We start from the raw sequence: 14,859 nt of genomic DNA on the forward strand, positions 1-14,859 counted from the left end.
GACAAATGTCAAAAGTCTATCAGGTGTTTTACTTTCTCCTGAATGAGTAAAAGGTAGATGTCTAGAGGGGTGGCATTACCCATACCATTATAGTTCACGTACAATAGGTGGCAGCAGAGGCTATATACATTGGCTCTAGTGGTCAAGTAAGGGATATCATGGAATGGAACTCAGAAAAAATTATATTCTGTATGAAGATTTGTTCTCTTCCTATCATCTTATGCTTCCAACCCAATTATCTATGTAGTAAACGGTTGGATTGGAAACAAAAGAGTTAACCTTCTACTCTAAGATCTACCATTTGTTAGCCCCTCTTGGATTCCATCTCTTTATATGTCAGATGAGGATTTGATATTAGATGATCTCCAGAATTGCTTCCATATCTAAGACTTTATGCTTCTATTAGCTGGGACTCTACAATTTACTCTTAACGTCCTGGCACAGATGATACTAATTTATCATTTCATGCTGGACTTCTCTCCTTACAAGAGTTACATTCTTCTGTGCCAAGAGGGCTATCATCACTAAATAAGACTAAACACAGTGAAAAGAAAGCTGTTTCCACTTCCTGCTGTATTTGCAACTTCCCACAATGGATGGCCAAATATTTTCTGTTTTCATTTGCTCTTTAACTCATCACACAACTCCTTCACTGCCTAGTATTCTTCTTTCAGAACTTGGCATGCCTTCTACAAAATCAAACTTTTTTTATAACCATTCAAATTATACCTAAAGATTAAGACTTTTGATGTCTATTACCTGTAATGGAGCTTTGAAATAGCAAATGGCTCCTGGACTCCTATTTCCCTTCATGCTCACCTCTAGTTCATCTGAAACAGGCTTAAATACCTATTGTTCTCATCATACTATCATTTTCACTGGGCTTCCCTCTGTCGTATTAATATTGACTTTGTAATGACAGTGACATCAACAATAAGGAAGCTTCACAGAATGCATACCAGGCACTATTCTAAATGCTTTACCTATACAGTATTTCCTTAAATTCTTAAAACAGTCCTATAAGTGAGATACGAAAGCAATTTGTGGTTCAAGTTTGCTGATGTGTCTCATCTTTTCCTTCAAATCATTCTTGCCACTCACATTTTGAAGGTACTTACCAGATTGTATACCAAGGCTGTAATATATTTTCCCATGCACTTTGCCAGACTTAAAAAACTTGATTCCCATGGTCCCACCCTTTAGCATATTTCACCTTTACTTCTCATTTCACTTAAAATGGGACAGTTTCTCTTGTCTTTGCTTTTGTAAAACTTCATTTATTATTAGTTTAGTAATATTAATTTCAGTCAGTCATCCATGTAGAGACTCTTAGATTGGAAACAAGAATTAGCTTTCTAATCTGAGATCTAAGATATTCTCTATGATCATATTCTGTCCTATGCTGTACATTAAAATTTTTTTTTTCAGAGTCTACTTGTGCTCGTTATAAAAACCTTAGATAAGACAGGAAGCAAGGAAGAGGGAATATAAACTCCACTATTTAAGGTAACACACTAAATATTTTGGCACTTCTCATTTTCTTATTTTGAGAAACCATATTAAAAATGCTTTCAGTAATATTAATCAGGTAGATATAATAATTACTGTTCATTGCCTTGTAGGCCAGTATAGCATATACCAATAGCTCTTCTGTATATCGCCTTTTTGAAAACTAACATTTCTCTTGACCAGTTTCCTGACTAAATCTACTTATCACCATTCTCTACTTTAATTACAGAAAAATTTATTTTACAAGAATTACATTATTTTTATTTTGAAGCTCTATATAGCCAAGGAATGTATTATCAAGAGTATTGTTTTTAGAACTTTAAAATATTTATCATTTAGAGAAAGACAAGCACTTGCCTTCATCTCCATCATCCCCAAATGGGTAGAAAAGAGCAACAGCTAAGTTGATGAACACAGCCAAGTTGAAGGATATGCTCCCCCAGAGGGATATGTGCCTTGAGAACCAGAACAGTGCAGGGTTATCTAGTAAGCAAAAAGTTGTAATGGGACAAAAAGAATAATTAATTTTGGTTTCAACATATGAACACTACTGAAATAACATTTTACCAAATGTGTTTTTGTAAGGTAGTATAAAAGCATATTTAGATAAATATTCAAAATGACTTATTTAAGAAAGTTTATAATCAATACCATAAGGAAGTTTTCTATTTGATTCCTTCATTCTTTTTTTTTTTTGAGGAAAAAATATATTTTCTTTTTCTTTCTTTTTTCTTTTTTTATTTAAACTTAATTAACATATAGTGTATTATTAATTTCAGAGGTAGAGTTCAGTGATTCATCGGTTGTATATAACACTCAGTGGTCTTTAATTATATCACATGCTCTCCTTAATACTCATCACTCAGTTACTCCTTTCCCCGACCCTCTCCAGCAGCCCTCAGTTTGTTTCCTAGAGTTAAGAGTCTCTTATGGTTTGTCTCTCTCTCTGATTTCATCTTGTTTTAATTTCCTCATCAATTCCTTCTTTATTCTTTAGCCGATTTACACCTAAGCCATGGTAAAAAAATGAGTAATTTTGCAATTGCTAACCATGGTCAGAAAAAGTGATTCTGTAATAATTCTCTCTAATACATCCTAGGCTGATTAGGGAAAAGACAGATTAGTGGCTGCCTAGTGCCCTTCTTAATAAAATAGTATATATCATCTTATAATCCAGTAATATTGATAAATTGGTCCCACTCCCATTCTTTACAGTCAAATAAAAAACCCAAGCCAAATACATGTCTGACAAAAATTCCTACAACCCAGTCACAGTTGCCTGAAATTCTGAAACTTAACAGCATGGCATAGAATTGTTTACTGGGAACCAGTGATTTATGATATCTTAAGTTTTAAACCTTAATGTTTCTTAAGCACTTGGGTTTGTAACAGCAGAAAAAATGTGAAAGATACAATAGTACTAAGTAGGAGAGGCTTTACTGAATATTTTCAGAAAAGAGAGTCCATTCCATATTTGTCTTCAGAAATGAATTAGTAAATTCATCTACTGAACATAGTTGATGCTAACCAAAAATCGGTTCTTTCTACCTCCTCTAAACAACTGAATAGATATTCAATGCATACAGATTTGACTACATGACTTTTCCAGGTCTTGTCCATTCTTAACTCTTACTATCTAAACAGTAGATAAAATATTGGAGTTACTTGAGGGGGAAAGGCACATCAAATTTCAAATAGAAATGATAAACTTTTCCAATTATGTTCTGTGAATTCCAATCTGGGATCTTCTGCTTACTTCTAAACTGCACTTCCCTTCAGCATGTTATTTTCCTTCTCTTAGAATGAAGCATCCAACAAAGGAATAGGCTGTGATCTGCCATGGTGTTTAGTTGATTAATGTATGTTACATTATAAACATCTGCATCTCCATCATTTCTGAATTAGGGGTCTTCATTTTAAAAAGCAGAACATTAAAACAAAATTAGAAGATGATGCATATATGTGTACTATATCCATCTAATGAATTAGTTTCTATGTATAACCCCCTAGTAAGTTGCTTCCAAATTTTATTTTTTTATTTTTTATTTTTTTGCTTCCAAATTTTAAATGTAAGATGTACATTGGAAATTATTTTAAGATTTGTTTTCTAGTAAATGCTAAGATATTTATTCAAAAAAGAACACATCCCACAAGCACTAGTTCCTTATTCAACTTACTTGTGCCTAGGATAAAATGTGTGCTTTTCAAATGTCCCAATTAAAACTATTGAGTCTTCACATATGTATTCTGGGCGCTCAAAATTTTCCCTGAATTCCCTCAGGTGCCACATGGCAAAATGCTAAGGGAGAGTCATTTCTTAATTTTTTTTGAATATTCTGATAAGAAAGCCTAACAATGCACACCATAATCTTCTACCCAAAGATGGTGTGTCTCAAGCTCCACTCAAATTCATAAACCACACTCATTAAAGTTCCTAGAAAACTAGAAGCAATGTTGAATAGAGGTACTGAGAACAGAGGCCTGCTTGCCTGGAAAACTTCCCCCCCAAAATTGAAAAGATCTAATCAAGACTTTCTCCCTACTCATGATATGCCTTATCTGGGAAAGTAAATTTTAATAACTTTAAATTTTTAAAGTTTGAAAACAGTATTTCCAAGTAGACTTGATCCCTGAGATGTAAGTAATGGGAACAACATCATACTAATTTCTTTTTAAACATCATACTAATTTTTAACAGTAAAGTTGTAACATTGCTTTATGTGAATAGAAGTGTCACAGAATTTTTAGTGTGATTTGATAAGGTAAAGATATGTTGAAAGAAAGAATGACTTTCAAGAAAACATTCAACCGTCTACCCACGTGTAAGATCCTAAGACAAGAGAGAGCAAGTGTGCTGGTGCTTATGTCTCTCCATCCCATTCACTGATTGTTAAGGCCAGTCAGAACCTATTCAAGGCCTGTAAACCTGCAGCTGTTCAGCAGTTGAAACATACAGCTGCAACCTTGCATTTCATAATATTTATAAAACTATACGATCAGTACTAAAAGATGATCTAATTAGTCTTCTGTTTTTATTAAGCCACAGGTGTCTCAGCTCCCACCCAGATGTAGACTGAGCTTACCTTCTTAAGCCTACAAGTGACTTCAGTAACATCAGATGGTAAGAAATTAAAAACCAATTTAAGTGAATGCTGTTATGTATTCCAAAGTACCAATTTATCTACCATTATGCTCAAAAGTAACCATTTTAGTTTATCGCACTTACTCCTGATTTTCTTCTGCCACTTCATTTCATTGTAGAGATCTTCTGTTTGCTGGAAAAAGTCATTCACTTTACTTCCTTGTTCATCCCTTTCAGTTGTATTGAACACACGGAACTTGGATTCTCGAGTGAGGTATTCACATATATTGGGGACAGGAAAAACTATCTGTTCCATTGTCCTATCATGCCGAACAATCTGAAAATATTAATTTGCATTTGTTTTAGCCTTTGGATACTTCAGTCTTGGAGTATTTTTTGTTTCTAGTACAAGCTTATGAATGATATTTTATGAATCCAGGTTGGAAAAAATATGCCAGCTTGAAATACCTAAAATAATCCCTTAATGTACTATTCATTGTTGTCTTTAAGAAAAATTAACTGATGAGTGTATCATGAATATGTGATAAATGATAAAGCCCAAAATATTTATTTTTTCTGGACTAACATTAGACTTTTGCCACCCATTTTCATTTTCATCAACTACATTGAAAACTAAGAACTGGGATCCCTTGGTGGCGCAGCGGTTTGGCGCCTGCCTTCGGCCCAGGGCGTGATCCTGGGGACCCGGGATCGAGTCCCACGTCGGGCTCCCAGTGCATGGAGCCTGCTTCTCCCTCTGCCTGTGTCTCTGCCTCTCTCTCTCTCTCTCTGTGACTATCATAAGTAAATAAAAATTAAAAAAAAAAAGTTTCTAAAAAAAAAAAAAAGAAAACTAAGAACTAAGTGATTGGCTACATAAGCTTAAACACAGCACTTGCTATATCTGTATCATATTCTTAGCTTGGTCTTCCTAAAAAGAGCTTTTGCTGTTGGGGACCAAATGACATACTACTCAACATGATGCGCCCTGAGTTCTGCAGAAAAAGATGTTTTGTATCATTAAAATGTTTTCCTACTTTTGGCAAAACATATTTTTATCATTTCCTTTCAAGTATATAACCAGATGTAACTATTTATTATTTTGAACTTGTCTTATTTGGTATTTGTGACAGTTTAATGTTAGACTAAACAAAACAAAAACAGGCTAAATATTTTCACAGAAATTCCCTATGTAACAAGCCCTCAAGACTGTATCAGGACTGGTCTAAGCCAAAAGGGTCATCCTATTCCCCTTTACCATGGGCTGATATACTGGCAAGCGTGTGACCTAGTTCCAGGAAATGAGGCATAAGTAGAAAAATCCTGGTGATGGGGAGAAAGGGAATCAGGTAAAGGCAGAGAGCCACATGAGACAAAATAGTAACAACAAAAAACTAAATATACAGCACAAAAACTCTTCCTTTGGCTTGTATCATCTTTCTTCCCACTTAGAACAAAAGGTAGTATAAGTGCAGAATGCCTAAAACACTGGCAGCCATTTTGCAACCATAAGGTGACATACCATCAGCATAATAAGGAAGACCTAGGGAAAGATGGGAAAGACCTGCACATTTAAGGACATCATTGAATCATTGAATCAACTATAGAACTACTGGTACCTGCAAATTTCCTTTTATGTGGGATAATCAAATATTTTTATTGTTCAAACAACTGTCAATCTGGTGTTCTGTTACTTATAATTGAAGCTATTCTAAATAATATATTAAATATGCAAACTACATAGGAGGATACTATCATAAAACACACAAAATGAAATTTCATAGTGGTAAATAAAATTCCTGAACATAGGTTAAAGAAATCAATTGTACAAAAGAAAAAATGGACCTATTTGCTATTATAAGGAAGAAAAAAGGTTTGCTTGGTCTAACAGTGTCAAACAAACAAAAAATCTTGGATGCATTTAAGAAATAGTGTTTCTATGCCACAATCAAGTGGGATATATTCCAGGGATGCAAAGATGTTTCAACATCCACAAATCAGTAATGTAATAAAACACAGTAACAAAATGAAGGGTAAAAATGACATAATCATCTCAATAGATGCAGAAAAAGCATTTGAGAAAGTTCAAAATCTTTTATGATAAAAATTCTCAATAAAGTGGGTATAAAAGGAATGTATCTCAACATAAAGGCCACATATGATAAGGTCACAGCTAACATCATACTCAATACTGCAGAGCTGAAAGCTCTTCCTCTAAGAACAGTAACAAGACAATATTACCACTTACCACTTTTATTCAACATATTATTGGAAGTCCTAGCCAGAGCAATTAGGCAAGAAAAAGAAATAAAAGGCATCCAAATTGGAAAAAAACAGGTAAAACAGTCACTATGTCTAGACGACATAATAGGTATGGAAAACTCTAAAGATTCCATCAAAAAACTGTTAGAAATAATAAACAAATTCAGTAAAGTGGCATGATATAAAAATCAATACACAAAAATCTGTTGTATTTCTATATCCAATAATGAACTATCAGAAAAATAAAAAAGCAATTGTTTCAAATTGCATCAAAAAGAATACAATACCTGAGAATAAATTTAAGTAAGGTGGCAAAAGATCTATATATTAAAAATTATAAGCCATTAATGAAAGAAATTGAAGAAGCTACAAGTAAATGGAGAATATTTCATGCCCATGGATTGGAAGAACTAATATTTTTAAAGTATCCATACTACCGAAAGTAATATACAGATTCGCAATCTCTGTCAAAATCCCAATGGCATTTTTCAAAACAGGACAGAGTCCTTAAAAAAAAGAACAAACAGTCCTAACATTTGTATGGAGCCATTAAAGATCCCAAATAGTCAAAGCAATTTTGAGAAAGAAAAGCAAAGTTGGAGGTATCACACACCCTGATTTCAACCCATATTACAAAGCTATAGTAATCAAACAGTGTGGTATTGGCATAAAAACAGAAACACAAATCAATGGAACAGAAAAGAAAGGCCAGTACATAAATTGCCAATTAACTGATCACAAAGGAACAGAACATACACAATGGAGAAATAATAGCCTTTTCAATAAATGGTTTTGGAAAAATTGGACAGCTACATGCAAAGGAATGAAACGACCACTACCTTACAAAAAAACTCATAAAAATTAATTCAAAATGGACAAGACTTATATATAAGACCCAAAACCTAAAAACTCCTAAAAGAAAACAAGCAGTAAGTCCTGACTTAAGTCTTAAAGATAATTATTTAAATCTGACACCATGGGCACCTGGGTATAGCTCAGTGGTTGAGAGTCTGCCTTCAGCTCAGAATGTGATCCTGGGGTCCTGGGATCAAGTCCCACATGGGGCTCCTCACAGGGGGCCTGCTTCCTCCTCTGCCTGTGTCTCTGCCTCTCTCTTGGTGTCTTCTCATGAATAAATAAATAAAATCTTAAAAATCAATCAATCTGACACCAGTCAAACATAAAGACAACAAAAGCAAAAAAAAAAAAAAAACAAATATCAAACTAAAAAGCTTTGCACAACAAAGGAAACCATCAACAAAATGAAAAGGCAACTTTATTTTCTATAAAAATATCTTTCATCTGATCTATCTGCATCCCATGCCCCATTCTCTTTTCCAATCCTTTCTCCAACATCACTAGAGTAATCTTTTGAAAAGAGTTAACCTCTCTCCATATGTTCTTTCACACTTTCACTTCATTTACTTCTATCCGAAATAATTCTCCAAATCTTAAATAGAGAAACTTCTACTCAATCTTTAATGTAGTCTTTATGGCAACTGTCTCTGTGAAATCCATCCTGAAATTTGCCAGGCATAGTTAATTTCTGTTTTCTCTACATTTCCTTGGCTCTTTGTTTATGTTCTTACTGCGTGGAATTATCTTCTGTATGTGTATATAACTGATAGAGAGTGAATGATCTGCAAACATTTACCAAATTTGTGTATTTACAGTGAAATCTTCCTCATCATTGGGAAACAAGAACAGTCCAATTTCAAACAACAGCCCCAGCTCCTCTCACACAGGTGTTAACTGAAGCCTTCCTCTGGCTCATTTACCCCCCCCCCCCCCCTCCACTGCCAGTACTATCTCTTCCAATTGTGTAGCTTTGTACCATGGCTTCTAGGACCTTCCTCAGAATCTTAGTGGTTTGGCTATAAGCCTACATCAACTTCTCCAGCTTCCTGAGGCAGCCAGCCTCTCAGTTTCTAAGCATCTGATGCTATAAGCACAATTTTTGCTGCTGGTCCAGCTCATGGGTTCCACTAGGTTGAGTCTCCTACCAAAGCTGCAGTACTATTAATGTTTATAAATGTGGGCAAGAGATTCATTTTGTGACATGTTCATTATTCCAAACATTTGGCAATAGCAAACAGCAAGGTATAGTGATTATATATCCTGAGAGTTAATAGCAGTGATACCCATCATGCATTTTGCTGTAAACTAAAAAATATCCACCAAAGTGAATAAATGTATGAATGTAAATCACGAGTGACAAGCGTCAACTACTCTGCTCACTTCTGCTTGATTAGCTCTGCCAACTAGTGTCAAAATGATACCAGAGCTAGTAAATGACAGCCAGATGGGTCTCACAACACATAATGATAAGTCCACGTTGACCTTCCCCTCCTGAACTGCCAACAGCTATTAAATAATGTTTCATGGCAGGGGGCGGGGAGGTCAATTACTGCGTACTGAAAATGGGAGCTGCTAAAGTACTCCAGGTTTATGCTATCGCTATGAACACTTGATAGTGTTTTCCACACTTTTGAACATTGTCTTACACAGAGATCTCTTTTTAAACAAGCCTTTTATAGTTTTTACAGAGAAAGCTTTTCTTGCATGACAGTTTCTATTATAATCTTTCCATTAAAGCATCGCTGCTCTGCAACGATTGCTTCCGTGACCAACACAAAATAAAAATAACATCAATTACAAAAGAAAACTTACATAGAGTTCTGGCCAAAAAATAAAGACCACTTGAAAGATATGGACCTCGATTTCTTACAGATCACTCCTCACATTTTATCTTTTGGTATATACTTTTACACTTTCTATTTTTTAATTCTGCTTCATTGTTTTAGGAAACAGTTATGAAAATGATCTGAAATAGAAAGTGAGCATATATTTTCACAGTTTATCCCTTCAAGAAATAATAGATGGTTACCTCTATCTGTGCAGTGTGGTTGGCATAATATTTTAAGGCTTCATCCCCATCATCTGGATCCGATCCTGGTTTGAGCATCTGCTGTAAGAGTTTGTTGTGACGGGCCAACTAGAGGGAAAGAGAAGGGCAGAGGTTTAGGCCATTTTTTCTCCCTTTTCTGGGGTCAAATTTTGAAATTACTTTGTCCACTTGTCTACAGAGCTTCACAGTTCTGGGGTTAATGCTGATTAATTACACTTCAGGAAAGCATGTCCATTTGAAAGGAATAAATAATGAAATCATGAAGATCAGCTATTATTACTATATCAATCTTACATTTTCCTTTTGGCAATATATATGTTCCTAGCATGAGAAGACTGTGGCTTGCCCAGAATAGTTGCTCAATTAATATTTCTTGATTAAATTTATATCTTAGATAAATGTATGATCATGCTAGGAAGAAGAAAAACCCACAGAGATATAGGCTTTATTTTTTTTTAATTTTTTAAAAATTTATTTATGATAGTCACACACAGAGAGAGAGAGAGAGAGAGAGAGAGAGAGAGGCAGAGACACAGGCAGAGGGAGAAGCAGGCTCCATGCACCGGGAGCCCGACGTGGGATTCGATCCCGGGTCTCCAGGATCGCGCCCTGGGCCAAAGGCAGGCGCCAAACCGCTGCGCCACCCAGGGATCCCCCCCACAGAGATATATAACTGATACTATCTATAATAAATTTAAACTACATGCACATCTAAAACTTGATCAGTAGTGTGATACTTCAGTAGGTAGCAGTACTAGTATAAAAGGCAGCTTCTTATATACATAAATAAATAGGTATGTACATTTCAGAAGAATTTCTATTATGGCATCTAATCAAAGCTCTACATTAGCAATTTGTACTAAAGTCCTATGCTTTTGAATATTCACATGTCAAAATTGGCATTTTATCTCAATTTTATTGTAATTGGAACTGGGCATTTAAAGGACAAAAATTTCACCACAAATAATCTTAAACTGTCATTGACAGAAGTAATCTCTCTCTCTCATTTGAATGTTTATGACATTTGTTAGCTAGTTTTCTCACTTTGTAGATAACTACTACACATTGCCTTCGCATGCCACTTTTATGGCTGTCTTGAACAATTCCTGAAACTCTGCAAGGTCTTTAACCTTTCAGATATTCTATTTATGCCTCAAGTTCCCTGAAGGCTTCTAAGAACAAAGAATTTCCATATAATTCTTTTATTCCTGGCACCATTCTTATCTCTTACTCTGTGCCAGTCACTATCCTGAACACTTAAGTACTTGATTTCATTCGATCCTTTGAGGAAATCCCGAGGTAGCCACTGGCATTATCCTCATTGTATAGATGAGGAAACTGAGGCACAGAGCACTTACTAATGTACCTAGAAAATGATAGAGCCAGTATTGTGCTCAAGCAGAATGGTTCCAGAGTCAGTATTCTCATCAGCATTATAGAGCAACAAATAAATCTTTGTGCATTCCTGAGATGTTAATTCAAATTGTGATTATGAAGAATGGAGATACATTTTAAACAATACTCCAGAACCTATAAAGCCTAATAAACATTACCCTTGTGATAACATGGCAATTTAAATATTAATTCCATTGATGCTGCTCTAAAGTAAATCATTTTTAAACCATTATTTTAGAATTGGCTTTCAGGGCTATTTATAAATTACTCAAGAAAACCATTTACATTTCATTCTTGACTAAATGTGAATTGTACAGATTTTTATTGCAAACTGTAGTCATGAAATTTGTTGCAACTTGTAGATACTTCTAAGATCTAAATGTGTTTCAAAGGATACAATTATTGCAGTCATTTAGGCACATTAGCATATGTTTAAAGAAGTTTGTTGAAGGTAAAGTTGGCATGATTTGTTTACAGTTTGCATCTGGGGCATGAAAGAAAGAGAAAAGTTAGAATTGACTCTGAAAATATTAACCTGAGCAACCGAAAGTTTAGAAATGCCGTTTACTAAGGAAAATGCAGAAGGAGCATATTTAGGGAAAGAAAATCAAGACTTTGGTCTTGGACACATGAAACTTTATATATCATGCAAAAGGAGATGATGAGCAGGCTGTTGGGTGGATGTGTTTTTCATGAGTTCTGAGCAGAGGTCAGGACGGGAGCTGTATATTGAGGTGTTGTCAGTATATGCCTGATACTTAAAATCATGATCCCTAATGGGATGACCTAAAAGTGAGTTCTGTCAGAGAAAAGAGATCCAAAGAACACCAATGGACAGTAGGAAGAGGAGAGGCATCATAGTGGAGAAGACAGAAAATTCGAGCTAGGGAGATCAGAATGAAACCAGTGAAATCTGGTGTCCTGACAGCCAAATGCAGAAAGAACTTCAGGATGGAGGGAGTGATCATTTGTGTCAAAAATCACAGACAGCTGAATCAAATGAGGACCAGGAAGTGGTCATTGGGTTTAGCAACTTACAAGTCACTGGTAACCTTGGCAGCAAGTTTCAGGGAGTGGCGGACACCAAAGCACGCTGTAGTGAGTTTAAGTAAGAATGGGAGAAGAAGAAGTATAAACAATGAATATAGGCAACTCTTGAAAAGTACTGGTGTAAGAGTGGAAGCTAGAGAAATAAAGATGGTTTTTTAAAGATATAACATATTCGCTTAATTTTGAGAGAGACGGAACATTTGCTAAAACAACATCTTGACTAGATAAGAATGGAATGACCTAGTATATAAGTATAAGGTTTTTGCCTTAGATAGAAACTAATTCAACCATACTGAGAGCAGAGAATATGGGCACAGTTTCAGGAGGGTGGTGGTTTGGATGATGGGAACACAGGAAAAAAAATTTTCTACGGTTACTTTCATTTTCTCAGTGTAGTAGTAAGCTGATAATGGGGATGAGAGAAAAGGTGTTAGAAATTTGAGGAAGAGAAGGTATGAAACTGTGAGCTAGGGAGAGTGAACGAATTTGGAAATGTAGTAGGCTTGTCAAGAAGTCCTAAGGGCTCCCTTTCTGTTATGGTCAAAGTGAGGTCAGTAAACATGTTTATGTGTTTTTCTCCAGCAAGGTTCAGTTGTCTGGGTCCAGGCATAAAGTTAGACAGCGTTGTAATTAATGAGATTCATGGTTTTTCAGGGCAAGGCCAACTATACACTAAAAAAAGAAATACATGGAAATTAAGAGTCTATGCAAGGAATTTAAATGGCATCACGGAATCTAAGCTGAATAAGGAAGGAAATGAAGGCAGGAGAGACAATGAAAAGGTGGTAAGATCAATGAATCGTAGCTTTTTCAGTCATAAAAAATGTGTTGAAGTGCTAGAAGAAAGTGCTAGTTAGGAAGGGCTAGCCAGACTGAGATAGTTGAAATGGAGCTTATTGACAGAGTGCATGGAGCAGTGACTAGCAATGATCAGGTGTTTGGTGTGTCCGTATGTCTATCATTTGATCTCCACTACTCTGAGCCACTGTCTTCTCTCACCTGGAATACTGCAATAGTATTTTATTTTATTTTATTTTATTTTATTTTATTTATTTATTTATTTTATTTTATTATTTATGATAGTCACAGAGAGAGAGAGAGAGAGAGAGAGAGAGAGAGAGAGGCAGAGACACAGGCAGAGGGAGAAGCAGGCTCCATGCACCGGGAGCCCGAAGCGGGACTCGATCCCGGGTCTCCAGGATCACTCCCCGGGCCAAAGGCAGGCGCCAAACCCTGCGCCACCCAGGGATCCCCTGCAATAGTATTTTAAATGGTCTCCCAGATTCACCCTAGTCCTCCAGAGTCTAGCCTTTACACAGGAGCCAGAGTCATCCCTTTGATCAGATCATGCCTCTTTGACTCCAAACCCCCCAATGGCTGCCATCTTATTTAGAATTAGAGCCAAGTCTTCACCATGACCAATAAAGACTACAGAATCTGGCTTCGCTACACCTTTCTCAATGCCTCTCCTTGTACCTTTCCCACCGTCCCAGTCATATAGAGCTCTTGACTGTTCCTTCAGCCTGAGAAGCACATACCCACCTCAAAGCTTTGTAGTTGTTGTTCCCTTTGCCTGGATTCTCTTCCTTTAGAAACCTGCATGGTTTGCGTCCTACCTCCTCCAGGACTCCTCTCATATATTGTCTTATCAATAACCAACCACTTTGAATGATCAACTCATCCACCTCTCCTAGTACATCCAACACTATTTCCTGCTTTATTTTTCCCCATAGCATATTATGATCTGACATACCATATTTTATTATTGATCTCTTCATTAACTATCCCTGCTACAACAGAGTAAGCTTACACTTTCAGAGGACACAAATTTTCATCCACTTTGTTCACTGCTATATTTGTAAGGATTAGAAAGTGTCTGGCCCATAGTAGAGACTCAATACACACTTGTCAATAAATTAAATATAAATATCAGTCCTCTTAAATCATAAATAAAGGATAGCTTTCCAAAGTGAGACATGAATTTGAATAATTTCTTATAAATTTATTATTAAATCTTTTACTTCTTTATAGTTACTTTATAGAATCAAAATTAATATAATTATTTTAAGAAATCAATAATGCTATTTTATGTGACAGAATTAATAGTACAAATCTGTACAAATAACTTTCATTTAGTATATCCTACTTAACAGAAACATACCAGGACTTCTCTCTTTCCTGCAGTGTTAATGAGATGATTCTACATTTGTCTTGTTTTATTGCAGATAAGTGGCACTCTAAAAGGCACTTTAAAAAAATAAGATACTTAGGTCTCCTTTCACATGTTCAAACACTTAAAAAAAGTTTTGATTCACATTTATATGTGTAATCTCCACATATCTTAGAAAATTCGAAAGATATAATAAGAAAATAACAAAATAGAAGTAACCGTACTATTTTTCTACCTGGATATTTTTTTTTACATTCTTTGTACTTGACAGCCTTTCCTAAGTAGCTGAGTTTTCTTTTCCATGTTTTGTGTTCAGATAGTGCCCTTTATGTATCTAGATAGCAGAATTTCTCCTATTGTGTCTTACTAGATGTTGGCTGTCTCCAGTGGGCTACCACATTTTCAAGGGTCTGATCTTAACCTCTATATTTTCAGAGCCAAAAACAGAACTTGGTACACCAAACAGACACAATGAATATTTGA

At 35.5% G+C, this 14,859-nt stretch overlaps 1 protein-coding gene across 5 annotated transcripts in view; it reads right to left on the reverse strand.

The window, feature by feature from the left end:
* Positions 1-14,859, reverse strand: part of ITPR2 (inositol 1,4,5-trisphosphate receptor type 2) — a 471,510-nt gene that overhangs the window by 94,861 nt on the left and 361,790 nt on the right. For all 5 annotated transcript variants that reach the window (XM_041735326.1, XM_041735324.1, XM_041735322.1 and 2 more), the window contains 3 exons: positions 9,741-9,848; positions 4,736-4,928; positions 1,867-1,992 (listed from right to left, as the gene is read on the reverse strand). In XM_041735326.1, coding sequence (XP_041591260.1) covers positions 1,867-1,992; positions 4,736-4,928; positions 9,741-9,848 — 427 coding nt within the window. The remainder of the gene's footprint in view (positions 1-1,866; positions 1,993-4,735; positions 4,929-9,740; positions 9,849-14,859) is intronic.

The sequence above is a fragment of the Vulpes lagopus genome, chromosome 21, assembly GCF_018345385.1.
Source record: "Vulpes lagopus strain Blue_001 chromosome 21, ASM1834538v1, whole genome shotgun sequence".
Classification (NCBI taxonomy): domain Eukaryota; kingdom Metazoa; phylum Chordata; class Mammalia; order Carnivora; family Canidae; genus Vulpes; species Vulpes lagopus.